This window comes from Penicillium concentricum (genome assembly GCF_028827145.1).
Source record: "Penicillium concentricum strain IBT 3081 chromosome Unknown utg000004l_segment0_segment0, whole genome shotgun sequence".
NCBI classification, from domain to species: domain Eukaryota; kingdom Fungi; phylum Ascomycota; class Eurotiomycetes; order Eurotiales; family Aspergillaceae; genus Penicillium; species Penicillium concentricum.
In genome coordinates this window covers 108,215-132,749 of record NW_026622757.1, presented here as the reverse complement: position 1 = coordinate 132,749, position 24,535 = coordinate 108,215, and the positions used below count along the sequence as shown (strand labels likewise).

At 50.2% G+C, this 24,535-nt stretch overlaps 12 protein-coding genes across 12 annotated transcripts; 7 read left to right on the top strand and 5 right to left on the bottom strand.

Annotated features, from left to right (window-relative positions):
* Positions 1-186: 186 nt before the first annotated feature.
* Positions 187-5,541, top strand: N7517_009000 (type I polyketide synthase; the record flags this gene model as incomplete). The annotated part of the gene is made up of 1 exon (XM_056726723.1): positions 187-5,541. The coding sequence occupies one exon, from the start codon at positions 187-189 to the stop codon at positions 5,539-5,541; it is 5,355 nt and encodes a 1,784-aa protein (XP_056575295.1).
* Positions 5,542-5,728: 187 nt separating this feature from the next.
* On the bottom strand, positions 5,729-7,567 carry N7517_008999 (cytochrome P450; the record flags this gene model as incomplete). The annotated part of the gene is made up of 6 exons (XM_056726722.1): positions 5,729-5,888; positions 5,940-6,220; positions 6,306-6,626; positions 6,685-6,893; positions 6,954-7,366; positions 7,419-7,567. The coding sequence occupies 6 exons, from the start codon at positions 7,565-7,567 to the stop codon at positions 5,729-5,731; spliced, it is 1,533 nt and encodes a 510-aa protein (XP_056575294.1).
* A 206-nt stretch (positions 7,568-7,773) lies between these two features.
* N7517_008998 (wax synthase family protein) lies at positions 7,774-9,063 on the top strand (the record flags this gene model as incomplete). Its single annotated transcript, XM_056726721.1, has 1 exon — positions 7,774-9,063. One exon carries the CDS (start codon positions 7,774-7,776, stop codon positions 9,061-9,063), a length of 1,290 nt encoding a protein of 429 aa, XP_056575293.1.
* A 184-nt stretch (positions 9,064-9,247) lies between these two features.
* Positions 9,248-10,303, bottom strand: N7517_008997 (uncharacterized protein; the record flags this gene model as incomplete). Its single annotated transcript, XM_056726720.1, has 2 exons — positions 9,248-9,359; positions 9,423-10,303. 2 exons carry the CDS (start codon positions 10,301-10,303, stop codon positions 9,248-9,250), a joined length of 993 nt encoding a protein of 330 aa, XP_056575292.1.
* Positions 10,304-10,745: 442 nt separating this feature from the next.
* On the top strand, positions 10,746-11,583 carry N7517_008996 (cupin domain-containing protein; the record flags this gene model as incomplete). Its single annotated transcript, XM_056726719.1, is given in 3 exon segments — positions 10,746-11,176; positions 11,190-11,241; positions 11,296-11,583. 3 exon segments carry the CDS (start codon positions 10,746-10,748, stop codon positions 11,581-11,583), a joined length of 771 nt encoding a protein of 256 aa, XP_056575291.1.
* Positions 11,584-11,776: 193 nt separating this feature from the next.
* Positions 11,777-12,610, bottom strand: N7517_008995 (uncharacterized protein; the record flags this gene model as incomplete). Its single annotated transcript, XM_056726718.1, has 2 exons — positions 11,777-12,008; positions 12,057-12,610. The coding sequence occupies 2 exons, from the start codon at positions 12,608-12,610 to the stop codon at positions 11,777-11,779; spliced, it is 786 nt and encodes a 261-aa protein (XP_056575290.1).
* A 354-nt stretch (positions 12,611-12,964) lies between these two features.
* N7517_008994 (FAD-binding oxidoreductase) lies at positions 12,965-14,681 on the top strand (the record flags this gene model as incomplete). The annotated part of the gene is made up of 4 exons (XM_056726717.1): positions 12,965-13,550; positions 13,605-13,757; positions 13,807-14,340; positions 14,404-14,681. The coding sequence occupies 4 exons, from the start codon at positions 12,965-12,967 to the stop codon at positions 14,679-14,681; spliced, it is 1,551 nt and encodes a 516-aa protein (XP_056575289.1).
* Positions 14,682-15,076: 395 nt separating this feature from the next.
* On the top strand, positions 15,077-16,222 carry N7517_008993 (CorA family magnesium transporter; the record flags this gene model as incomplete). Its single annotated transcript, XM_056726716.1, has 1 exon — positions 15,077-16,222. The coding sequence occupies one exon, from the start codon at positions 15,077-15,079 to the stop codon at positions 16,220-16,222; it is 1,146 nt and encodes a 381-aa protein (XP_056575288.1).
* A 465-nt stretch (positions 16,223-16,687) lies between these two features.
* On the top strand, positions 16,688-17,052 carry N7517_008992 (uncharacterized protein; the record flags this gene model as incomplete). Its single annotated transcript, XM_056726715.1, has 3 exons — positions 16,688-16,747; positions 16,795-16,865; positions 16,929-17,052. The coding sequence occupies 3 exons, from the start codon at positions 16,688-16,690 to the stop codon at positions 17,050-17,052; spliced, it is 255 nt and encodes an 84-aa protein (XP_056575287.1).
* Positions 17,053-17,667: 615 nt separating this feature from the next.
* Positions 17,668-18,495, bottom strand: N7517_008991 (alpha/beta hydrolase; the record flags this gene model as incomplete). Its single annotated transcript, XM_056726714.1, has 2 exons — positions 17,668-18,027; positions 18,085-18,495. 2 exons carry the CDS (start codon positions 18,493-18,495, stop codon positions 17,668-17,670), a joined length of 771 nt encoding a protein of 256 aa, XP_056575286.1.
* A 1,177-nt stretch (positions 18,496-19,672) lies between these two features.
* On the top strand, positions 19,673-20,901 carry N7517_008990 (uncharacterized protein; the record flags this gene model as incomplete). The annotated part of the gene is made up of 4 exons (XM_056726713.1): positions 19,673-19,871; positions 19,924-19,991; positions 20,046-20,419; positions 20,490-20,901. 4 exons carry the CDS (start codon positions 19,673-19,675, stop codon positions 20,899-20,901), a joined length of 1,053 nt encoding a protein of 350 aa, XP_056575285.1.
* Positions 20,902-21,768: 867 nt separating this feature from the next.
* Positions 21,769-23,625, bottom strand: N7517_008989 (glycoside hydrolase family 72 protein; the record flags this gene model as incomplete). Its single annotated transcript, XM_056726712.1, has 5 exons — positions 21,769-22,529; positions 22,589-23,332; positions 23,381-23,406; positions 23,455-23,492; positions 23,551-23,625. 5 exons carry the CDS (start codon positions 23,623-23,625, stop codon positions 21,769-21,771), a joined length of 1,644 nt encoding a protein of 547 aa, XP_056575284.1.
* Between the last annotated feature and the right edge of the window lie 910 nt (positions 23,626-24,535).

Here is a 24,535-nt window from a genome sequence, read left to right as displayed (position 1 = left end):
TAGATACTGAAATGGACTCCTATTGGTGCCAGACGAAGTATAGACATAGTGAAATGGTAAAATCTTCATATTAATACATAGAGAGGGAGATTTATTGGATTGGACTGACCCCAAAGAAGATTGAAAATCTTCAGATCACCTTATTTAAGCATTATTTTCATCATAGAGTCTACATTACACAGCATAATGATTGCTTCAACCAGCAGCATAGAGGCTCTCACCCCCACAGAGGGTTCCAACAATAGCAAAGGCACAACGACTCCCGCAACGAGCACCGAAGACGCTGAGATGCAAGATGATCCCCTCCACAATGATATCAATGGCGAGGTTGCCATAATAGGCATGGCATGTCGTGTCCCAGGAGACGTGAAGTCCCCCTCCGCACTGTGGCAGTTCCTCATCCAGAAGGGCGATGCTTCAGGAGACATGCCCTCCTGGCGTTGGGAACCCTATCGACAGCGCCATCCTCGTAATGCGGCCGTACTGGCTAAAACCACCAACAAGGGCTACTTCCTCAACAATATCGACCAGTTCGATGCTGCTTTCTTCGCGATCTCCCCGCGCGAGGCGGAGCAGATGGACCCTCAGCAGCGCATTGCCCTCGAGGTTGCCTGGGAGGCATTGGAGGATGCAGGCATCTCTCCTTCCCGTCTTGCGGGTTCAAACACTTCAGTATACATGGGTGTCAACTCCGATGACTACGCCAAGCTGGTCTTGGAAGACCTCCCCGATGTGGGTGCACATATGGGCGTTGGCACAGCCTACTGCGGAATCCCCAGCCGTATATCATATCTGCTGGATCTGATGGGTCCTAGCGTTGCACTGGATGCGGCCTGTGCATCATCTCTGGTTGCGGTACACCATGCCCGACAGGCTATCCGTGCTGGCGAGACCGATCTAGCCATCGCAGGCGGCGTCAACGCACTCCTGGGACCCGGATTGACCCGGGTGCTGGACGAAGCGGGAGCCATCTCCGCGGATGGAAAGTGTCGTTCCTTCGACGACTCTGCTAGCGGGTATGGCAGAGGCGAAGGGGCGGGTGTTGTCATCCTAAAGCGTCTGGATAAAGCCCTGACAGACGGCGACCAGGTGCTAGCTGTACTGAAGGGCAGTGCAGTAGCTTCGGATGGCAAGACGCTCGGAATTATGGCCCCGAACGCGCAGGCACAGCTTCTCGTTGCCCAAAAGGCACTCAAGGAGGCGAAGGTGGCGTCCGACTCAATCAACTATATTGAGGCACATGCCACTTCCACATCACTGGGCGATCCCACAGAAACAAGGGCCTTAGCTGAGGTTTACGGTATGGCATCCGGGCGGCATCCATCCAACCCGTGCTATATCGGTTCTATCAAGCCGAATATCGGCCATTTGGAGGCCGGTGCCGGTGTTATGGGTCTCATCAAGGCGGTTCTTGTGCTTCGCCATGGCCAAGTGCCCCCACAGGCCAATTTGCATACCTTGAATAGCAAGATTGCATGGAAAGAGAGCTTACTATGCCCGGCCCGCGAGCTGGTGACATTACCCCACGGCAACTCATCACGACCGTTGCGGGCGGCTGTAGCATCCTACGGATACAGCGGTACAGTATCGCATGCGATTATCGAGGCCTTTTCAGGACGATCCTTGTTCGCCGATCGATTGGCCCAGATTCCAGACAGTGATGCTGCGCCAGTCCTTCTTCTCTTGTCCGTGCCTCAAGCGAACCGAATCTCAACAACAGCTAGCGGCCTAAGCCAATGGCTGCGCGAAAGCGATGGAGCGGTATCCCTGGCAACAGTCGCCTCGACGCTATCACAGCGTCGGGCGCATCATCGCTTCCGCCACGCCATAGTCGTTGATTCCGTCGCAAACACCATCCTCGCCCTCGATGACCTGGCCAAGGATGTGACAAATCGTTGGGCTATCAATGACCGAATTGGATCCGAGGCAGCAAAGGGCACAGTCTGGGTATTCTCAGGCCATGGTGCGCAGTGGCCCGATATGGGTCGCGAATTATTTCACACTAGCCCAGCATTCGGAGAAGTAGTTCGCAATCTGGAGCCAATTATTCAAGCCGAGCTAGGGTTCTCCGCGATTGAATCCTTGCAAACCGGCTGTCCGGATCGCACCGATGTCATCCAGGCGATGACATTCCTCATGCATCTAGGCATCGCCGCCGTGCTCGAGGCGGAGTCTGGTCCTCCTAACGCTGTTGTGGGCCATTCACTAGGCGAGGCCGCTGCGGCAGTCATATCTGGGGCCCTGACCTGGCATGAAGCAGCTCTAGTAGTATGTCGACGAGCGCGCCTTTACCGTGAGTTCATCGGCCAAGGTGCGATGGCCCTGGTTCGGCTGCCGGTGTCTGAGGCCCGTGCGCGTATCGCCACGCACCCGGGCGCGTCGGTCGCAATTGAGGCATCGCCGACCGCGTGTGTGGTGTCTGGCAATATTGACGCTGTCCAGAAAATATCTCAACAATGGCGTGAAGAAGGTATCGAGGTGCGTGCCGTCGCTACGGATGTGCCCTTTCATACACCCCTGCTGGAGAAGTTAGCTGGTCCCCTTCGTGACGCGCTCAAGGGCGAGCTACACCCTCAAGAGCCGCATCGGGCGCTCTATTCGACTTCACTGTTGGATCCACGGTCAGAAGTACCACGCGATGCCGAATACTGGGTGATGAACATGGTCCAACCGGTCCGATTGCAGTCGACAGTCGTCGCACTCGTGGACGATGGATTCCGCGCATTTGTGGAACTGGCGAGTCATCCCATCATAACGCACTCGATCGTCGAGACTATCAGCGAGCGGACGACGGACCGGTTTATGGCGACACCCACGATGGTGCGTATGCAGCCGGTGCTAAAGAGCATCTTGGCCGCCGTGGGCCGTCTGCACTGCTTCGGCTGCACTGTGAAATGTACAGATCTTGACCCGACTGCGCCATGGAGTTCATCTGTTCCTGGAACAAAGTGGCATCACCAGTCATTCTATCGTGCTGTGAGCGGGATGACGACTGCACAACTGGCGCCAACACACAAACCTGCGGCCAATGACTTGCTAGGTGCTCGCACCGCGCTGTGGGGAACGGATGAGGTGCTATATCAAACCCGCCTCGAGGAGGACAATCGGCCTTTTCCTGGCCGCCACCCACTCCATGGGTCAGAAATTGTGCCTGCTGCTGTCCTCTTACGCACATTCCTGCGTGCACTCTCTCCTAGAAGCGTGGAGGATGTCTCCCTTCAGGTGCCTGTGGTGGTGTCTCCGGCCCGGGAGATCCAGATCCGGCATAATACGCGTAGCATCACTATCACATCTCGTCTTGAGGAGTCCACTAGCAATGAAGATGGGTCGTGGCTTGTCAATACTAGTGCAACCGTGGGCGCAGCTGATTCAAGACCCTCCGTCAGCCATGTCAACATAGTAGAGATCCGGAAAAGACTCCCACAGAAGCTGTCGGACAACTTCTCGATGGATTACCTCGCCTCTGTGGGTGTATCTGCCATGGGATTTCCATGGCGGGTAGCTCAGCATGTGGCCAGCGACAACGAGATGCTAGCCAGGGTGAACGCCAATCCGGACAACCTGCCCGGCATGGACGATCTTTTGACGTCCGCCATGGATGCAGCAACCTCCATCGCTTCAACCCTCTGGCACTGTGCGCCCCGACTCCGCATGCCCACGGCTGTCCGTCGCGCCGTCGCTGTTGACGTGGCCACCCCGCAAGTCGTGTACATCCACTGCAGGAAGACACAATCCTCCGTCGACGCAGCTGACGTGATTATCACCAGCAAGGATGGCACCGTTCTTATGGAGATCCAGGGTATGGCCTTCGCCGGTGTCGAGGGCGAGTCGCTGTCGCGCAAAACCACCGCTGGTCTGGTGTATCAAATCAGCTGGCCGCCTGCGGCACTGGTTGAGGAGCCGTTGGAATTTGCCCATGTGGCCTTCCTAGCACCAGATATCACCAACTCTCATGTAGAGACCTACCAGAGACAGCTTGAAAGCAGAGGTATCTCCACCTCCATTCATGAACATGCCTCTGACTTGCCCTTGACAACTTATTCATCTCTGGCTGTCGTCTACCTCCCTCAAGTCACCGATCAAATATTCGAGACCGCTACCAGCGCCTGCAATGGCCTCGTATCAGCAGCCCAGGTTATTCTATCCTTCTCGGATAAACCTAGGGTGCGCCTCTTCGCCCTCACCTCTGAAACCAATCTGGGCCACAGTGCGCTCACAGGTCTCGGTCGCATTCTGCATACCGAACACCCTGAGATCTGGGGTAGTCTCATCGACCTCGAAGACCCCTCGGTCTTCCCGCTTATGGCAATGCGCTACGTGCGTAACGCTGACGTCATCAAGGTCCAGGATGGGGTTCCGCGCATTGCTCGCCTTCGCCCGCTCCGCTCCTCTCCGCTCCTCCCCACCGCTGGACCCGCTACTCTCACATTCTCCCCGGCATCCACATATCTAATCACAGGCGGACTTGGCTGCCTCGGCCTCTCTGTCGCACAATGGATGGTCACCCAAGGCGCGAGACGCATTCTGCTGCTCTCTCGTCGCTCCCTACCCCCGAGGTCCACCTGGACCGCCTCGCATAAACCCGAGACCCTGTCCATCATCCACAGTATCCTCTCTCTTGAACGCCTCGGCGCCACTATCCACTCCTTAGCCATCGATATTTCCCATCCATCTGGGGTGACCAACCTTCGCTCGTCACTTACCACACTCAACCTCCCACCTGTCGCTGGCGTAGTTCACGCCGCTGGCATCATCCGCGACCAGCTCATCGGGCAAATCACTCCAGACGTCTTTGATGCTGTTCTCGCGCCGAAGATTGCAGGCGCCTTGGCGCTGCACACCGTCTTTCCTCCTAACTCCCCTGACTTGGACTTCTTCGTCCTCTTCTCTTCTTGTGGCCAACTCCTGGGATTCCCGGGTCAGGCGTCGTACGCGAGTGGGAATTCATTTTTGGATGCTTTGGCGCGATCACGTAGAAAGGAGGGGGATAATTCCATCTCGCTCCTTTGGACATCTTGGCGGGGTATGGGTATGGGAGCTAGTTCCAATGGAGCCCTAGAGGCGGAACTGTATGCTCGTGGAATTACGGATGTGACTCCTGGTGAGGCCTTCCGGGCCTGGAGTTCCATCTCTGCAGTTGAGGGTGCCGATCATGGAGTGGTTTTTCGAGCTCGGCCGCTTGAATCTAGGGAACCGCTGCCACATGCGATTCTGAGGGATATTGTAACCAGGAAAGAGAGACTTGGGGATGAGAGGGACAGGGAGAAGGGGCAACAAAGGGAGAAGTTAACTGGCAAAGAATTGGCGGCATATCTGCACGTCGTTGTGAGAAAGTGTGTGTCGACGACATTATCGATCCCCGAAGATGAGGTAGATGAGACAGTGGCGCTGCCTGAGATGGGCATGGACTCTGTCATGACAGTCAACTTCCGCATGAGCCTGCAGCAGACGCTAACAGTGAGTGTTGGGCCAACGTTGGTGTGGAAGTACCCTACGGTGCATCACCTGGTTGAATATTTCTGTCAGGTATTGGAAGAATAATTTAGATATTGTACTGTCGCAGATATGTATATAGTTGCATTTTCTTCTCTTTTAATATTGCAACGCAGGACTGTAAACCATATCACCAACTATAAGGATAGATGATCTTATAAAGACATGTCAATCTATTGCTATAGAAGATAGTATCACGAACTATATGAACAAATAGTAACAACTCCATCTATACCTAGTCCTCCCGCCGTTTTGTCAACGCCAGGAACTCTCCATGAAACTGCGGTACGACCATATCATCCCACTTCATTTCTTCCACGGTCGTCCCCACTAGATGCAAATCGAATCGACGCACAATATACGCGATGGCCATATACATCTCCATATACGCCATACTACATCGAGAATCCGTTAGCCACATTTCTCGAAGGAAGACGGGCACATACTTGATCCCTAGACAAGACCGACTGCCTCGCGAAAACGGCACCAAGAACTTGGCTCTCTCTGCTGTCGCCTCCGACCCTTGCAGCCAACGTTCTGGATCAAACAGGCGGGGGTTGTCAAAAAGCGTCTCGTTGTAGTGGATATGGTAAATGGCCATTCCGACCCGGGTTCCCGCAGGGATAAATCGGCCGTCCGGAAGATGGACGCCACCTGGTGGAACGAGCCGGGGAGTGCGGGAGGCGGCTGGAGAGGAGTATCTGAGGCCCTCTTTTATCACTGCTGTCTGTTTTGTGTCATACCAGTGTTAGTTATATTACTCTGCGTGATGTGCTCTCTTTTGAACGAGAAAGGGGATGGAAAACTCGAACCAGATATGGCAGCGCTTCAAGCTGAAGATACGAAGTATGAGAATTAGGTGTCGGCATAACAGTTTTCAGCTCTGCCAGAAGACGGTCATGGATTTCACGGTTATTGAAGATGTTGAAAAGTGTGACTGTATTGGCAATTCCGGTGGTGTCATCCCCGGCGGAGATCACAGTAAGAAGCTCATCACGGAGACCCTGTTTGTCCGGGACTGTATACCCCTTCTCGGGAAGCGGAATGAGCAGACGCTCCATGAGGGTAGGGAAGGCAGGGATGTTACCCGCTGCTGCTCCCGCGATATACTCATCGATGCGGCGAGCGGCGAACTGGATAGAACGAATTAGTACAGATGGATTCTGTGGGAAGCGTATAAGTCGAACTCACCTGTTCCAACTCGTGGCCCATCTCAACGGAATGTGAAATACGTTTGGCAATCCATAGTGGCAACGAGTTGAGCAGTCGCACGAAAGGAAAAGCTTTGATGACATGTAGACTGGGTAGGTATTGTTGGAAAACGCGCACAGGGAGTGACTTGAACTCCGGATCGGAGAGGGCATTGAGGGATTGGCCAAAGGCAAACTGAGACACCATATCTGACCCATTTTATTAGAGTCTCTAACCTGATGAGAGTAGTGTAAGGGGAATATACATACCCATTGCCAGAGACTTCAAAGCCCATTCCATTGAGACAGGTTTTCCCTGAGTAAATAGCTCATCAAATCGCTTTGAGCAGTAATCAACATGCTCCATTAGCATTGGCTCCAGACTGAGAATGTTCTTCTTAGAGAACAGTGGCTCTAGCGGTGCCTTTCGCTGCTTGTGCCTCACCGGGTCACTCTCGGCCAGCGTGCTCGACGGGGCTCCCAGGACCTTGTGCATAGATGGGTCTTTGTAGTACCGACTACCTGGTCGGTACAGCTCGTGGTAGAAGGCTGGATCATAGATATGCACCTCATTAGGACCAATGCGCAATGCAGGTCCTAGACGCTTATGCATTTCTTCGAGCTTGAACAGTGTCTGCCCTTTACAGCCAGGTTTCAGTCCGATATTCCAATAAGCCTCCCAACTGCAGTACATGGTTAGCATGACTGGCCTTAGATACTAGACTGAGTACGCACTATTCCCCCAAAGCCGCCCATGGTGAGCCTGGAAAAACGGCCAGTGGACTGAAGAAGATCAGATAGACAGCACGGATGGCATGGTAGACAGCAAATGTGCCCGCCGCAATGAGCCAGAGGCTCACAGGAACCACAGAAACCAGCCCCATTGGTTTGTATTGATCAAGAAATACTACCCAAGTCTTTTCATCCCTATTTCTGTATGTGTCGAGTTATATTTAACTATGTCGCTGATCTCCCGATCGGCCGAATGTTGCCCAGCCCCGATGACCGAAAGCGAGACACCCCTAAAAGCCACATAGACACGGCCAGTTCCGTGTAAAAGATCTCCAGGTTCTCTAGAATCTCTCTCAGCATGACCGAGATGAATGTTTCCTGGATACCTACTGCTTTGGAAACCAAGCCATTCTCACTCGACAGTGGACAATATACAGCCCTGGCCTTCTTCCTCGCCATCTGCGTCCCACAGGCACCCCATGGGACTGCACTTCGCTATGGACTATTTTTTCTCCAAACTACCTGCGCAGTACAGGCATTCATTGCTCCGCCACCTCCAATAGTAGACCGGGCAATCCTCTACTCCTCGGGCGTGCTCATGGGCAACATGTTAGCACGCTACTTTGACCGACTATATACGACCGTCCCAGAGAAGACATTCCACCGCGTTATCGACCAAACCCCCGAAGATGCAGCCAGGCTTCCAGCACCCGAGCGCCTTTTCTGGGCCCTGGAACTTTTCAGTGTTACGCGTGGGATTGGCTGGAACTGGCGCGTCGGCGGCATTCCCAAGTCTCCAGCGCCCACAACCAGATTCCAATTCGTGGGAGCCCAACTCATCACATGGATTGCCATGTACACGGGTCTACATCTCTTTAATGTGACCGGCCAGCTCGTCTTGTCAAACCAACATGCCATCCCGTCGCTCGTCGACAATTTGCAAATCTATGCCTTGATAGTGGGCGGCTGTGCCATGACAATATATAGCCATTTCGGTATTCTCATGCTTCCGCTCTCGGCTCTCTGCGTCGGCCTCCAAGTTGGCCCTCGCTCGTGGCGCGATGCTGCCTCCTGGCCACCGAATTTCGCTAGCGTGAACGAAGCATACAGCATTCGCCGCTTCTGGGGATACACCTGGCACCAGCAGCTGCGACGACAGGCAGCTGCGCCCGGTGAATATCTCATCAGCGTGCTGCCTAGCAGTGTGAGGATATCTAAACGGACATCTGTTCGGCTGGGGAGACGGTACTCACTCCTCTTGATGAGCTTCTTCGTTTCGGGATTGATTCATGCGTGTGGGTCATACCAAGTGACACGAGCGCTTGGCCTACCCTTGTCGGATGGCGGAGAAATAAAGTACTTTGTGTTACAGGGGGTGGCAATTATAGCTGAGGATTTGGGGTGTTGGGTATTTGGTGTTGATGATCGAGTAACAAAGCCTGGCGGGCTGCGGCTGTGGGTAGGATATGCGACCACGCTGTCTTGGTATGTCTGGAGTCGCGTGCAACTGAAGGGCATACCGGTCGCGCTCGGGATTGGGATTCATCATGAGAGGGGGGACTTGCTGGCTGCGTTGGAGCACGTTCGACAGTCTGCTGCAGCGGTGCCAGGCAATTTCGTGGCCAGGGGGTGGGAGCTGATTCGGTGATTGTTAGTATGAAGTTAGTATGAAAGATTTAGGAGACAGTAGACGAGATATCCCATCTAGATATAACGTTGGAATAGTTAGGATGGATTCGTGCTAGATACTGAAGCCTTAAGGGCTTCCACTTGAATGCGGCAGAGATTGGCCAACGACCTCCCAGGAACGTAAAGAACACCCTCCGAATCGTCTATTTAAACTCAGCAGGAAGTGTCGTCAATGTGCCAATCTCGGCAATTGTCTCCTCCCACAGTTTCTTCTGAATCTCCTGCCCTTCCGGTGATTGGATGAACGCCCCTTTCCTATAGGGGAAGATAGATTAGCTATTTGTACCTTTCTTCGGAAAAGGGGTATGCATCACTCACTCAACAATTTCCTTGTCACCCAAGAACTTGCCATGAGACTCGGGGCCTGCGACCAGCGCACTATGCAAGATGATCCAACCACCCACCTCAACAGACCTAGCGCGGAGTGACTTGACGACATTCACGATCAACCGCAAATGTAGGGGTAGAACATCACTCATGCTGGTATTCACCATGCCGGGACACATCATGTTGATGATGACTTTCTTGGGATCCAGACGCGGCGCCAGACTATACATGAATAAGGCGCAAAGTAGCTTCGTGTCCCCATAGCGCTGGAACGGAACAAAGGCCTCTTCTTTGTCCATATGCGCCAGCACACCTTCACCGGGCTTGATGGGAGCTTTCTTCTCGAGGCTTGTGCTCTCCTGTGCGCGACTGCCAACCCAGCTAATCCGTGCAGGAGAGCCGGTCTTCTCTGCACCCGCCTCGAGATACGGCAGGAGCTCGGCAATTAACAAAACGTTGGAATGATAATTGACTTGGGTGGTTCGGTCATGGCCGCTCGGGCTGCGTTCCAGCTTCAGCAGACCGATACCTGCATTGAGAATGAGGAGATGGACCACCGGAATCTCTTCGCGGAGCTGCTTCGTGAACCGCTGTACGCTGGCATAGTCATCCACATCAAGTGCCATGACCTTGATGGTCGGATTGGGATTGTGGGTTTGGATGCGGCGGTCCTGTCGCAGGGAAGTTGCGCAAGCCTCACCCTTGGCGACATTGCGCACGGCGAGTATCACAGTCGAAGCGCGCAATCGCAGCAGCTGTTTGGTGGTTTCCAGGCCCATTCCAGCGCTGGCACCGGTAATAACGACGGATTTACCCGTCAGATCAATGCCTGTAGGCAGGGGATCGACTTTCGGCTGGATGATGTTGACCATGATGGGTGCGTTGATGTGTTGATTAGGAGTGGAGATGCGAAACTTGGGGTCACCAATGTGAAGAGCACAATAGATGGTAGAAGAGAAGAAGAGGTATTGAGGTAGGCATCCTCAAGTTAGTCTTCCACAAGATACCCTCCTATCCTCCCTGTACTTCTTTGTTGGATTGTTCAGCTGAGCTGACAAACGGTGGCTTAGGTGATGGGTGACTCATCATTCGGCCGACGTTCCATAAGGGACGTTCAAAGGACGGAGACAGCCTCGCCCGAATGAAGACCAAATGTCTTTCTCAATTGATATTCAGTCGAGTTTGGATTCTGATACATTCTCCTCTGGAATAGGACCAGGTGATGAGAATGGAATACCGAGTATGTAAAGTACGCAATTTATCCATTTCGATGTTCCCTCACGTCTACTTCTATTTCTATTTAGACACCTAGAAATGGCTCCCTGCAAACCTTGTACCTTCACAGCCGGTCAAGATCCGCTGACCAAGTTTGATGGAGCCATTTCGGTCCGTAACTTGCCTCGGCCCCCGGACCGCTTATTCGAATTTCAGGGTATCATGAGGCCAAGTCGCGGCATCTATGCCAAGTTGATCGCCACCGGCCAAAAGCCCCCCACACATTTCCATCCCTCCCAGTGGGAATTCTTCCGTGTTCTTCGCGGGAATCTTACTATCGAGTTCAATGGGCGTGCCATTCACAGGACCCCCAGTGATGGCGAACTGGCAGTGCCTCCCTATACCCATCATGTCATTTATGGAACCCCGGGAACGGAGATGAATGAGGTAGAGTTTGTCGTGAGTGCTAGTGATCTTGATGTGGAGGAGGAAAGTGCCCCTTTGATGGATCAGCCGTTTTTTGAGAATTGGTATGGGTATCAGGAGGATGTTTTTCAACGGGGGAGAGAAATTGGATTTCGTGCAGGTTCTCTCGGTGAGCCAAGTATATTTTTCCCTAAGAAATATCCCAAAGGCTGAAGAAGTATAGATGTTTGATGCCGGAGGCACGTATCTGTCTCCGCCGTGGTGGGTGCCCTTCCGCTCGTGGATCGGGCTGTTTCTCGGGATCGTGGTGGGCCGGTGGATCGGAGGGCTGCTGGGCTATGCTCCCTTTTATCCCGAGTGGACAACCGACTGGGAGGGAGCCTGTGAGATAATGCAACAGAGCTGGTTTCATCGTCGATTTGCGGATCCACAGGCACAAAAACTGGCACGAGAAAGGTTTCGTGAGCAGTTAGAGCAGGAGGCATCAGCTGAGGGGGAGAAATCGGAGTAAATAACCATTTCGGGAGCAGCGACTGCAAATATTCATACATCTAGATACACAGACGGTCCTCCACAGATTGACTGGAATCTATACATAGGAATACGCGGCTATGTCGACTGATAGACATACGGTATACTTTTACTTAAACCTCAATTCTTTTTCATTGCCACTATCTTGTGCCAATGCTACTCTGTACTCCTTATCAGCGAGATTTCTTCCCCTTGATGTTAGTCGGAGATTCCATCTGTTTCTGAAAACTTTGAACATAGATGTAGACCACAGCATATACAATGTCAGACCCGACACTACCCAGCAGCAAAAACTGTCCGTAAGGGCTCCACGCATATCCAAATCGTTCCGGCCAGTAGTACACACGCCAAAAGAAGCAACAAGCAGCTGCCAAAGTGCCCAGCATTCTTGTCCACCTGATCTTGCTGTGAGCGCCAAATTAAGGTGACTATACCAAAGATCTATCCACTCACCAAATTCCCCAAGAATGGCCGAGGATGTTTCCACGCGACAGTAGCTGCGCAATGGAGCTGAAATTGATAAGAACCTGCATGGGCCATGCAGTCATGAACACAACCTGTCGACCAATGCTCGGGATAAACGTGGCCGCGATCGCCAGGTGCAGCCACAGACAGATTATGCATCCGACGACGATTATACCTGCGAGATGATGTGCTACCAGCGGTGACTGCTTCCAGGCATACGGGGCCGATCGAAGTATTGCGTAGAAGAGGACCACATCGACAACCATCCATTGGGCGAACACGACCTGATTCAGTAGTCCTGGGCCGTAGACAAACCCGTAAACTGCTTCCCAGGTGATGTTCAAGCAGAGACAATGAAGAGGCATTGCGTAGGAACGATCCTTGAAAGCCTTTTTGGCCATCAAGATGTACGAGATGGACCATAGGATTCCTGAGATGGCGGTGAAGCCATCGGGTACAGACTTCGCATGCCAGTAGGGCGCCGGGGTATCGTTGTAGTCGCGATTGGCGGCTGCCCACTCCTCGAGCGCAAAGAAACGCATTTTGTTCAAATTGCTGAATGTATAATAGTTGAGAGAGATGAATTGGTTATGTGTGCTCTTAGTCCCACATATATCATTTCAACGATGGATATCATACAGAGTGAGGATCATCCCAGTCCGTCGGCCGAGCCAAATCGGTAGTCCGAGAGGCGCATCCCTAGTCAGAGGGATATCGATCACTCCGTCTTCGAACTCGGGCATGAGAAAAAGAAAAGGAAACGAAGAACGCTCTGTGTTGCTATCGGTTTAAAACTGTACGATCCATATAAGGTCCCTCCGAGATGGCGGACTGTAGATCCATAAAGGGCCGCCAACGCGCATGAACTGCAACCCAGTCAATTAACACCGATCAACATGGCCAGGATTACCTCTATTATAAAGGTCATTATCGGTGTGTTGGTCACAGCGACCGCAACCTCTATCCCAACTCGATCCTCGGCTGCTGCTGCTGCTCTCTCCTCGCTGGGTGTTTCTCTTCCAGCTGGCGATGTTCTCGTCGGAAATGCCGGGTTCACCTGTAGCCTCTTGAATCATGCCTTTCCCAAAAATGAGACCTTCACAGTGACCTCGCCCTACTATGATGTTTTGATCGACGAAGCCTGGTCGCAGAATTGCCGATTGAATGCGTCCTGCGTTGTAACGCCTGATTCCGCCCATGAGGTCTCGCGCTTGTTGCAGATCCTCGGTTCTCTAGATACCAAATTTGCCATTCGTTCCGGTGGACACAATATTAACCCTGGATTCAGTTCAATCGGTCGCAACGGGGTGTTGATCACTCTCGAGAAGTTGAACACCATTTCCATAAGCGCTGATCGTGGAACTGTCACTGTCGGCCCTGGTAATAGATGGCAGTCTGTATACAAGTACCTCCAGTCGTATAATGTCACGGTCTTGGGTGGTCGTGAAGCGGTTGTAGGCGTTGGCGGATACATTCTTGGTGGTGAGTGAATAAATCCTATTTGGACTCTTAGATGAACAACATTGACAAAGTCAGGTGGTCTCAGCACTTTCTACAACACCCACGGATTGGCTATTGACAGCGTCACCCGATTTCAGGTGGTACTTCCCAATGGAAATATTGTCAATGCCACTTCAACCGAGCATGCCGATCTATATAAAGGCCTAAAGGGAGGTCTGAACAACTTCGGTGAGACTGAATATTATCCAACAATTGTTCCCCCGACTAACCGGCCCAGGCATCGTGACTGAATATGATCTCACTACCAATACCGGCATCGATGCCTACTACGAAATAAACACCTACACTGTTGCCAACACACCCGCCGTGCTTACGGCCTACGCGACGTATCTTTTGGATGCGGATATCAACAGCAATGTGGAAATTCAGATTAACCCCAACTATACCTTGGTCTTCTACGGATATATTGGCCATGTATCCACGCCTGCAGCCTTTGATCCATTCGCTGACATCCCCGTGGCCTCTACATTGTATCCACCGACAAACGGGTCGCTCAGTGAGCTTCTCCTCACGATTGGCTCCGCCGGACTGACTACCGAGGGTGTATCCTACGGCGGTACGTTCACATTTAAGGTGACGGGGCCGACATTCTTGCAGGATACGTATTCGACCTATCTCGAAGCCGCTTCCTCTATGCCTTCAGGTGCGGTACTCTCCTACGTGCCTCAAGGTGTCATTCCGAACTTAGTGACCCAAGGCAAGTCCCAAAATGGAGGAAATTTGCTAGGTCTGGAGGCCACACCTCAGGTCTGTACGTGTCCCCTTGTATCTATATCTCCATCTGGTAAACATCTCTGATCAACATCTCATACAGGGGTTAATATATTCGCTCAGTTCCCACCGACACCCAGCCAATCGATGGTGACGGGTACGGTGGACTCATTGCTTGCCAGTCTTACCTCCAGCGCAAAGTCACAGGGTCTTTTGCTCTCGTATATCTTCGTCAACGACGCGGGTCCCAACCAAAAGCCCCTGCAGTCCTTTGGGGAAAAGAATCTCAAGTATATTAACACCGTGGCGAAAAAGTATGATCCCAAGAGAGTCATGCAAAAACTGCAGAATCAAGCATACTTTGTTTCGAAGGAGTTGTAAAATACTACTACAGTATTGTATATATCCTTTTGGTTTCCAACACTGTCGTACCTGATGTATCTCCCATTTCGGAAGATCTTGCCTGTTTATCTAGTAAATCATCTTAGTATTCTCCTCTGTTTGTATTCTTTTATAATATTAAGATCTCAACCTCCCCTGGTATTCTCAAGCAATGAAGCCACAATCTTAGCCACATGGGTCGCCAAGCCACATTAACCCAATTAGTCTATTGACATCCAACTCTACTCTATTTATACTTGCAACGACCAAAGACAATATATATCATGCAACGGCATACTGTGAGGGCTTTCTTACCTTTTTTCCGAAGACAGGGACTGTCAAAATGTACAAGCAGACAACCCCACCGATTCCATCGCCTTTCCGGCACTCTCCGTATGAAACGGCCCAATATCCAGAACATCCCCAGCAGACGGGGAATCATCACGCTTCCTAATAAATCTCATCATGTCATACATGAGCATGACATGGAAAAGGAATCTTCTTTTAATCAAAATGTCTTCAACTTGTCTCTTGCTCTGTCGCAAAGTCGCATAAATGATGCGACAGAGTTGCGCTGCATGGTCTTGGGTGTTGATGGGTCTGTCACAGAATCTGAGATTCAAGCAACTAGGGATGATCTTGCTAAAAAGTGGGGATTAGATGGCCGCGATTTGCGTAACGTGGATCTTGTCTCAGAGGGAATCCCCCATTTGATGGTCCGTCCGTCTGTCATCTTTATCAGCATGTTCACTTTACGACTACTGGTCCGCGCAGATGGAGTTCTACTTTTTCTTCTCCCAATTGAGGATTGTCATGTGAAGGTGCAGGATGTTTTTATGACGGACCTGCAGGGTAGACTCAAACCCAGTCCTGGCTCTGGCCTTTTGACAAAACTCCCATTTGAGCTACGTGTGGTGGATGCAGCGCTTGCCTCTGTCATTGCAACACTTGAAGCCGAGCATGTTCTCATCCGCCGTGAAGTTGAAGACAGCTTGCGGGATTCAACAAGAGAAGATGTTGTTTACTCTGTTCTCCGCGGTTTGCAGGATCACCGGAAAAGACTCGTGGCTATTGAACAACGTGCCCACCAATTCCGCTCGGCGCTACGGGAAATCCTCGAAAATGATGAAGATATGGCGACCATGTACTTGACGGATAAGCATGCAGGTCACCCGCATGAGGCAGAAGATCACCTAGAAGTGGAATATCTCCTTGAGGCATATTACAAGAACACAGACGCGATCGCGCAGTCTGCCAGTGCTTTACTGGGCGATTTGGAGCGCACGACAGAAACTATTCAGTCGATCTTGGATGTGCGACGAAATCAGATTCTAGTTTTTGAGGCTCAACTGGAGATCTGTATGTTGGGATTTGCTGTGTCAACTTTTGTGGCGGGTCTGTTTGGAATGAATGTGGCGAACTTCTTTGAAGAGAGTACATCGGCATTTGCAATCCTTGTTGGAGCATGCGTGATGGGAACGGTCACCATCGCAAAGTATGGCCTGTGGAAACTCAATAAATTTCGAAAATTACGGTTTTAGAGCTAAGTCAAATGGTTAACACTGGAAAAGAATGAAAATAAGAAGCTCATCGCCCGTACGCAATCCGACAGCTTAATCAAATGGCAAGTTGACGGGGATGCAAGAGGAAATGCGCCAAAGGTCAAGAGCCAAGCCAAAAGCCCATTCATTCAATCAGGGCAGTGTCATTTCTCATGTGAAGTAAGAATCGAAAATACGCTCCCACCTCCTCTCTTCAAGTCTACGAAAGGGCAATAGGAATATTCTGATGTTAACTGTTGGAGTCTAAGAGTCACGAAGATGTTTATAGATATATATCTATTAGAGTAGACGACTCATCATTACGTAGCAAAGGTGTTCTATACAAGTGACTTTCGATCCCTCCATACCTCATCTTGTTCCTGTTTCTTCTCTTCATCTGTTGGTTTCTCGGGTTATTCAACTCATCACACTTCTGTTGCAAAAACCCAAACTCAGACAACCGCCATGCCTTACGATAACTACGATAAATGGTACTCTTACAAGAGCTGCGGTGCTAACAGTGAGGTAAGTAAACCAATAATCATCTCAATCTACTCCTGACTGATCTTTAGGGCAATCACTACTGTTCCCGTGACTACGGCTTGGGAGTGTTGAACTCCAATTCCTATCATTATTCCAACCAGTAAGTGATACCTGTATCTTCTGGTGTCTGCATTTGACTGACATACGGTTTCGATTAAAATAGGGATGGTTCCTACTACTATTCGAACCCCGACGGCAGCACGTACTACAACAGTGGTAATGGTTATGCTGTGCACACCCCTCCCCCTGCCCCAGCTGAGTACTTCCATGAGTCTAGCAACTCTTGAAAGTGAGGTAGTTTCCAACATGCGTACATAGGATTGGCTTGGTCCACCTCGTTTAGCGAGGGTATGCTATTTTGCCTGGAAATGGAACTGCTGAGATGGTCATGACGGAAAATTTGCCTCTTTTAACCTTAGCTGGTGATTGGAAACTTGTTATGGGACTCTAGGATGGAAAACCAAAAAGAAAAGATTGACAAAAAAATATATAAATCTGCCCTGCGTCTAGATTGGACGAACTTTCTCGTATTGCATTAATTATCTAGTCTCATGATATATAATCAGGCAAAAAGAATGTTCTGACCTTTCCCCGTTCCCTCTTCCGGCCTTCGATGGATCCCATGAGCATGACGATTTCATCTCTCTCTCTATACCTGAAAGCACTGATCACCGAAAATGGAGGTCTAAGGTTGCCCAGGTAGTATGCATTGATGCTGCGTGAGATTACCATTTAATGGTAGACCTTTGCAAGAAATACTGATTAAGAAACCCTAGATTATCTTCCATGCGCGAAATTATTTGGACTCAGTTCCATAGCATATCTACTTCAACCCATTACACCATTAGTCTCGTTTACAAATACACGATCCAATGGTTGACTGCTATAATGCATCACCCAGCTTAGTTCACAGCAATTCCACTCTGCTGTCGACCCTCCTTCAACGCAATCTCCAACCCATCAATCACCTTGTCTGGCTTGCTCAGGAATGCCGAGTGAGACGCATCGAGATGGTAAGTCACTGGGTTACCTAAAGTTTCAGCAAAACTCTCTTGCACAGGCAAAGGGATAGCTGCATCCTGGTCGCAGAACAGATACATGCTAGGTATCTCATGCCAAGGTTCATGCATCGCCGGCTCATGGAACGCCTTTAGCGTGTGCGGCTTCAATTTGGAAATCGCCTTCTGCTGTTCTTCTGGAGCCATGTCATTGTAGAACACGGTATCTTCTTCAGAGGACCAGCAGTAACCATCCTCAGGGCTCTATATGTCGTTGGTCAATGGCGAATAAAACACGGAAACCAAAGATACACCACTCACCTTGATGAGCATCCAGGGAGGCAAGTTTCCACCCAGCATGTCCATTACAGTTTTGCCCTTTGGAGTTACAAATGCAGCCAGCCATACTACCATGAGCACGCCGCCAGGAAGACTGCATTTGCAACGCTGCACGTACCCCAGGCCCTCGACAGCTCCGGCACCAACTATCCCGCCATAGGAATGATTCACCACCACAATTTGGCGACCAGCTTCTACCATCTCCTTGAGGACAGCATGAGTATGTTCAATGTCCGCGTGCAGCCCCTTATCTGGAGTGCATGCGCCCACGGAGGGAGTGGAGATAGCTTCGGTTGCAAGTCCGCGCTTGTGCATCAAATCCCGCACGACGTCGAATGTGTCTGCCGCATGCCATGCGCCTGGTACGAAGACAAAAACCGGGTTCTCGGCCATGTTCATCTTGAATATCTTGCAGTTATCTGTTTTGAGGGGGATCACAACTAAGTTTAACCGGGGACAGCCAAATGCCGGCGAAACGATCATCCTCTCCTTATACTAAACTGGGCATGTTATCGGTGGGCCCGCAATTTCTCAACACGTGGAACGATTGGCTCTTTTGATCTATTGTTACAATTATTTTCCCCGAAGGATTTCGGCTGTTTGACGCCAACGGTGGAGCTCGGCAGAGGCTCGCCTTGCTATAGGCTCCCCGTGTCTCTAGCAAAACCGTTAGAGCGGCCGGAAATTGCACCAAAGGGCTCCGATTGGTGTTTGAATCGGTCTCCACGCGGTAGTCGGCTATAGCTATAGCCAGCCATAGCCAGCAACTTTCAAGCCCCCGATCCACATTGGGCTAGACGGACATTCCACCGCAAGGATTGAAGAAGGTCGTTGTTCTTCTGTTCCGTTTTTTCGGGTCTTGGTCTCTTGTTTATGATTTGCTATGGGAAATTGACATGTAGATCATATGTCATATGAAGAATATGTATCCGGAGTCCCCAGCTCCTGGTCTGCCATCTAGCGGTAAAAGAAAAGAAAACAGGATTTCTTCTCCTTTCAAATGGTTATGCCCTCCTACCTATTTGGTTATTTATTCACAAGTGCAAAAGTTGATTAGAACCAGACTGGCTCAATTCCCATTACTATAACTTCCATTGGTGTGATATTAAGCTTGCACGAGAATTTAGAAGGCGTTGAGTCTAAGAAGCATAAGCATAATAACCCCTGCATCTAACCCCTGCATCTAACCCCTGCACGTAGCTGACAGAACCTTAAAATAAATATTAAACTAATGAATATACCAGCAACCGGAGTAATAGCATGAATCAATCCCCTAGGGCCGAAAGATAAACAGGCCCAGCCCTATTTTATGATCCACCAAAACACCTCGAATTTCGTTACCGACCAGGTTCCAATGGTAAAATAGGGATTTGATTCCTCACGCCAACATTTTACCCATTTTAGGTATACGGTCTGTCGCTCAATTGTGGGTAAGCATGAATCCTTCTGACAGCCAAAGGTGGATCTTCTCTCTGTCTTGGGGGCATGGAGGGAATTCATTCTCTTTAAATACACCATTGTCGCTCCATCTTCGAACGATGTTTCGATCCGTTTTGCAGGTCTATATACGATGGCCACAATCAATGCCCAGGATAGCTACCAAGGGTCCTATCGGGCCGGGACAATCGCGATGACTGTCCTGGGCGTCCTGTTCGTCATTCTACGGCTTTTGGCACGGTGGAAGAAGTCATTGAAGCCAGGCTGGGATGATTATATGATCATGGCCGCTTTGCTTCCTCTATTAACTCTTGTTGGCTTGATGCTAGCATGTACGATACATCCTTTGCCTTGGTTTTTGATTCTGATGCTAATCGTCAATAGTAACTAACTATGGCATGGGATTACATTCTGAGATCTTGCCGATGGAAAATATCATGATGATTGCAAAGGTTCGATTCGAATATCAGAAGGTGAAGTTGACGCCTCCGCTGACATCCATATAGCTCTTGGTAGTGTTCGAGTGCATATATGTCACAACAATAGCAGTCACCAAAGTTTCTATCTTGCTCATGTATTGTCGCATCTTTCCCACGAAAGAAATCCGGACTGCCTCCATGATCTTGGGTGGGATATCGCTCGCGTGGGCCGTTGCTATCATTTTCGTGAGCATCTTCCAATGCACTCCGATTGCACGAGCCTGGGACACTCGCATCCCCGGTACCTGTATCGATCTCAAAGCCTCGTTCATTGGAAATGCAGTACCCAATGTTGTCACCGATATTCTCATTCTGTCTCTGCCGGTGCGGGTGGTGTGGGGACTGCACGCAAGCCTTACGCACCGGCTGTCCGTAATTGGAATCTTTCTCTTGGGTAGTTTGTTAGTACACCCCTTCCCTATAGCTTCCTGCTGCTTTGCAACAATAGACTAACTAGGCTCTTCCGCACAGCGTTATCTTTACCAGTGTATATCGCTTCACTACCCTGTTTGATTTCAATCCGGCGGACATTGCTTGGACACTCGGAAAGTCCTGCACCTGGTGTGTCGTGGAATGCTCAACGGGAATTATCTCCGCTTGCATGCCGACCCTACGCCCGTTGTTCTTGATGGTTTCATCCAAATTCTCCAGCCAGTCTGGTACCCAGAGAACACGAACAGCAGATCTCGAGAACTCTAAAGGTTATGAATTGGACAATTCTGCCCTACGACCATCTGATGAGCCGCGTAATAAAACTAAAACTCACCTGGATGTGTCCCAAGCCGACGATGCATCTGGGGATGAGGTGCCGTTGAATTCCATTCGAGTTCAGCGGGATATGACATGGCAAGAATCGAGTGGTGATTCATTTCGATTTAAATAAGTACTTTACCAAATGATATATATAAATCTCGATTATCAACTAGTTTTGAAGCCTGGTGACTGCCCTCACATATCTAGACATGACAAACATTAATTCTGAACAGAAGGAAATAGTGAGCAGATCCATAGGTTCCATTAGAATGCTAGAGGAGAGATAGTAAAGAGATAGAAATAAGAAAAGAGAGACTATGTCTTTCTGGCAAACAACTATAAGCCCTCGGGACTGAAGCAACCCACCTGTGACATCTAAATACATTACTGTTGCGAGCCCAGAATAGTAACCAATGTCAGTCTTGCGCTCTAGGCTACCCCTTGAGGGAGCCCTGAACTCAACTTGGCAACGTTGGCCAAGTTGAGTTCGATCTAAGACCGCTGGCGCCGCAGTGATCTAAGGCATTTACGGACATTCGGGACATTTCAGACCGAAAGTGAAAGGGGCCGAGGCCGTGCGGTCCACATCCAAGATTGCCATTTGTATCAGGTGCCTCTAGACGCCGGGGCCACTTGGCGCCGCGTTCGCACTCGAAGACAACCTGGAGGTCATTGATTCACGAGTGCAGATGGGACCGACTCAATGGGGGCAAGTAAAAGTCTTCTATCAAAAGGTTATCTTCGAAGAATTGAAAAGAATGCATATTGCTAAAAAGCAAGGACAAAATCCGCGAACAAATGGTATACAAATCAAATTTAATAAAATATCAACTTCTTTCAACCAATAACAATCGATCAAAGATGCGAGCAAGGATATGTCGTCGCTATGTCGAACATGCCTTGCTTTGAGCTTTATGTTCAAAAATGTCGGAATAAAAAAGAAAAACAGACACATGGTCCAAACGCGAAGAATATACACGAATCAAGATGGTCTTAATTACAGAGCGACCATTCCAACACCCGCCAGGAGTGCGGTGGCAATGGAAGCAGCTATCTGGAAAGAGCCGAAGGATGAGCTGGCGTGCATGCTGATAGCACTGCTGCTAGACGTGGTCGCCGAAGCCGACGAGGAAGCAGAACTAGAGCCAGAGCCAGAGCCAGAGCCAGAGCCAGAGCCAGAGCCAGATCCAGAGCTAGAGTGATCGGTGCTAGTGTTCTCGGTAGTAACAGTTCCGACTCCTGCAGTTCCAGCCTCCTTCATCTGTGTAGCGCAAATGCCGGTGGCCTTAATAACGGGCTTGACAGTTGCAGATCCGGCGAACTTGCAAGCATCGGCAGCACGGTTCTGCTCAACGTAGTACTTGTTCAGAGCAAAGGCAAGCTGCTGCTTGGTCGTGCACATGCTGTAGGCACCGTACTCGCCGGTAGTGGCATTAGCTGTCAGTCCGCTGCAGTCGGTGTAGCCGCAGACGGTGCTGAACAGCTTGGCGTATCTATTTGAGTCGAGGGATTCGGTGACCACGCAGGCGGAGGCATCGTACATGCAGCCGCACAGGTTGATATCGGCGATAGGGGGCAGAGGGGAGGCTTCGGCGGCCCACTTGGATCCGACGGTAGGGCAGCTTCGCAGGGCGGTATTGGTGGGAGTGTAGGAGGCCTTCTTGACACCAGTGGGGGTGGCTTTGGCGATCTGGCTGGAGTAGTATTTGAAGTCGGACATGGTGCTGACACTGGTGCTATCAACAACGGAAACCAGACCTACAAGTCTGATCAGTTACGTCCACATATATATGGGGAAGGAATGGGGGGCTTGTTACCGTAGTTGTTGGCCTCCTGGAAGTACATGTACACAATACCACCGGACCAGACCTCAGCCATGGTATCGCCATACAGGGCGTTCACCTCGGTGAACTTGCGGGGTTGGACCTCGTTGCAACCGTACTCAGCGAAGAAGACAGGGACGGCATAGTTGGCGAATTCCTCGGTGCGATCCTGGTATTTAGATTTTGCGTAGGTCGATTCACCACACCACGAGTAGATGTTGTATCCCCAGAAGTCAATAATATCGTCGGAGTCTCCGCAGTCGAAGTAGTCGGCCATATTTGCACGGATGTCAGACACATCGGCGGTAGCATATCCAACACCCATAGGGCGGTAGCCCTTCTTCTTGATGTACTTCTTGGTGTCACGAACGGCAGCCTTGACGAAAGCGCTAGCGTCAGAGGTAGAGACGGTGTTGGAAACCTCATTTCCAGCGAAGAAACCAATAGTGTTGTTGTACTGGGCCAGTTCGTCGACAACGCTGGCGTATCGGGCGAAAAGATCGGTTTCCCATGATGGATCACTGCGATCAATTGATAGTGTGGGGTCTGACAGATCGGAGATCACGTAAATACCAGCATCCGACAGGAGCTTCATACACGCGGAGTGATCAGCAGAGGCGTTGATGGCGTAGGTACGGATAACGTTGGTACGCAGCTCGGCCATGATAGGAACATCACGCGCACAAGCGACAGGATCGGCTAGAGGGTCAGTGTAGCTACTGCTACCCGTACTTTCTTCTGCGCAAGGTTAATCGAGGCGTTAAAATGATGGCATAGACAACCTACGTTGGTAGGCGACTCCACGCATAAAGCTGTTGATGTCAGTCAGATTCACGAGATCTCGGAATATTCGGACTTACAACTGAGTGTCATTGCTGGAGTAGAAGAACTTGGAGCCCTATTGGCAGTCTCAGTACCTAATATACATAGGGGTTATACATGTATCGAGATCATACCTTGATGATGATGGGATCCAAATCGGCAGCAGCAACCCCGGCCAGGGTTGCCAGTGCCACCAAGGAGAACTTCATGATTTGGTTTGCAGACCTTGAGGCTGCAAAGATAGCGAGTGTATATAGTTGGAATAATTGAATTCAAAGGAATAGAGAGAGAATAAAGAAGTCAAACGAGTGAACGGCGAAAGGAGAACAAGATCCAGGATGGGGGGATTCATGGCTTCAAATCCATGAGATTAATAGTAAGACTAGTCTCAAAATAGTCCCATTCTATTTGCCTGAAATCACAAAAAAGACGCGTATAGCCGAGCAATCCCAATATGGTCAAGTGCTTTGAAGCCATCGTTCAATAGGTTTAGCCCACTGGCGCCATGTCAATTTGGCCCGGAGCTGGGCTCTCAAAAAAGCATTATTAGGGCTCGAAAGGGGATCCGTTCATATATCCCGAGCGAATCATAATAGAAAGATGAACGGACTCCACGTACTTAATGGAATTTGGCTTTTTATTCTGCAGTTCTTTGATCGGCAAAAAAAAATATATACAGTTCTTCAGTTCCCCATGAAAATAGGCAACCATCAAAAGACCTATCTCTATACATTAATAGTATATTCTCTAATTCCTTCAAGTGAAAAAAAAAAGTGAAAACATCCGGCTGACGCGGTGGGTGGTGGGGCTTAGGATGGCGCCGGCATTTAGTGGCTTTCTGTTTTTTTTTTTTTTCCGCGAACACTTTGTTGAGATATCTAATTTTATTTCGCGCTAGCTCTTTTTTCTGGAGTTATAATCAGTTATAGTCTCTCTGCGGCATTGCTTGGTAGGAGTGTAGCCAAAACTGTCCGTTAGATTAGATGATTTAACTCCGAATGGTCCACAAATCTATTTCGGTATTTATGTAGCACATATATATGCATTGTACCTTTTGTGATTTGCACAAAGGCCTAAAAATTGCAGTCGAGATGAATATGGAAAATAATAGGCCAATAA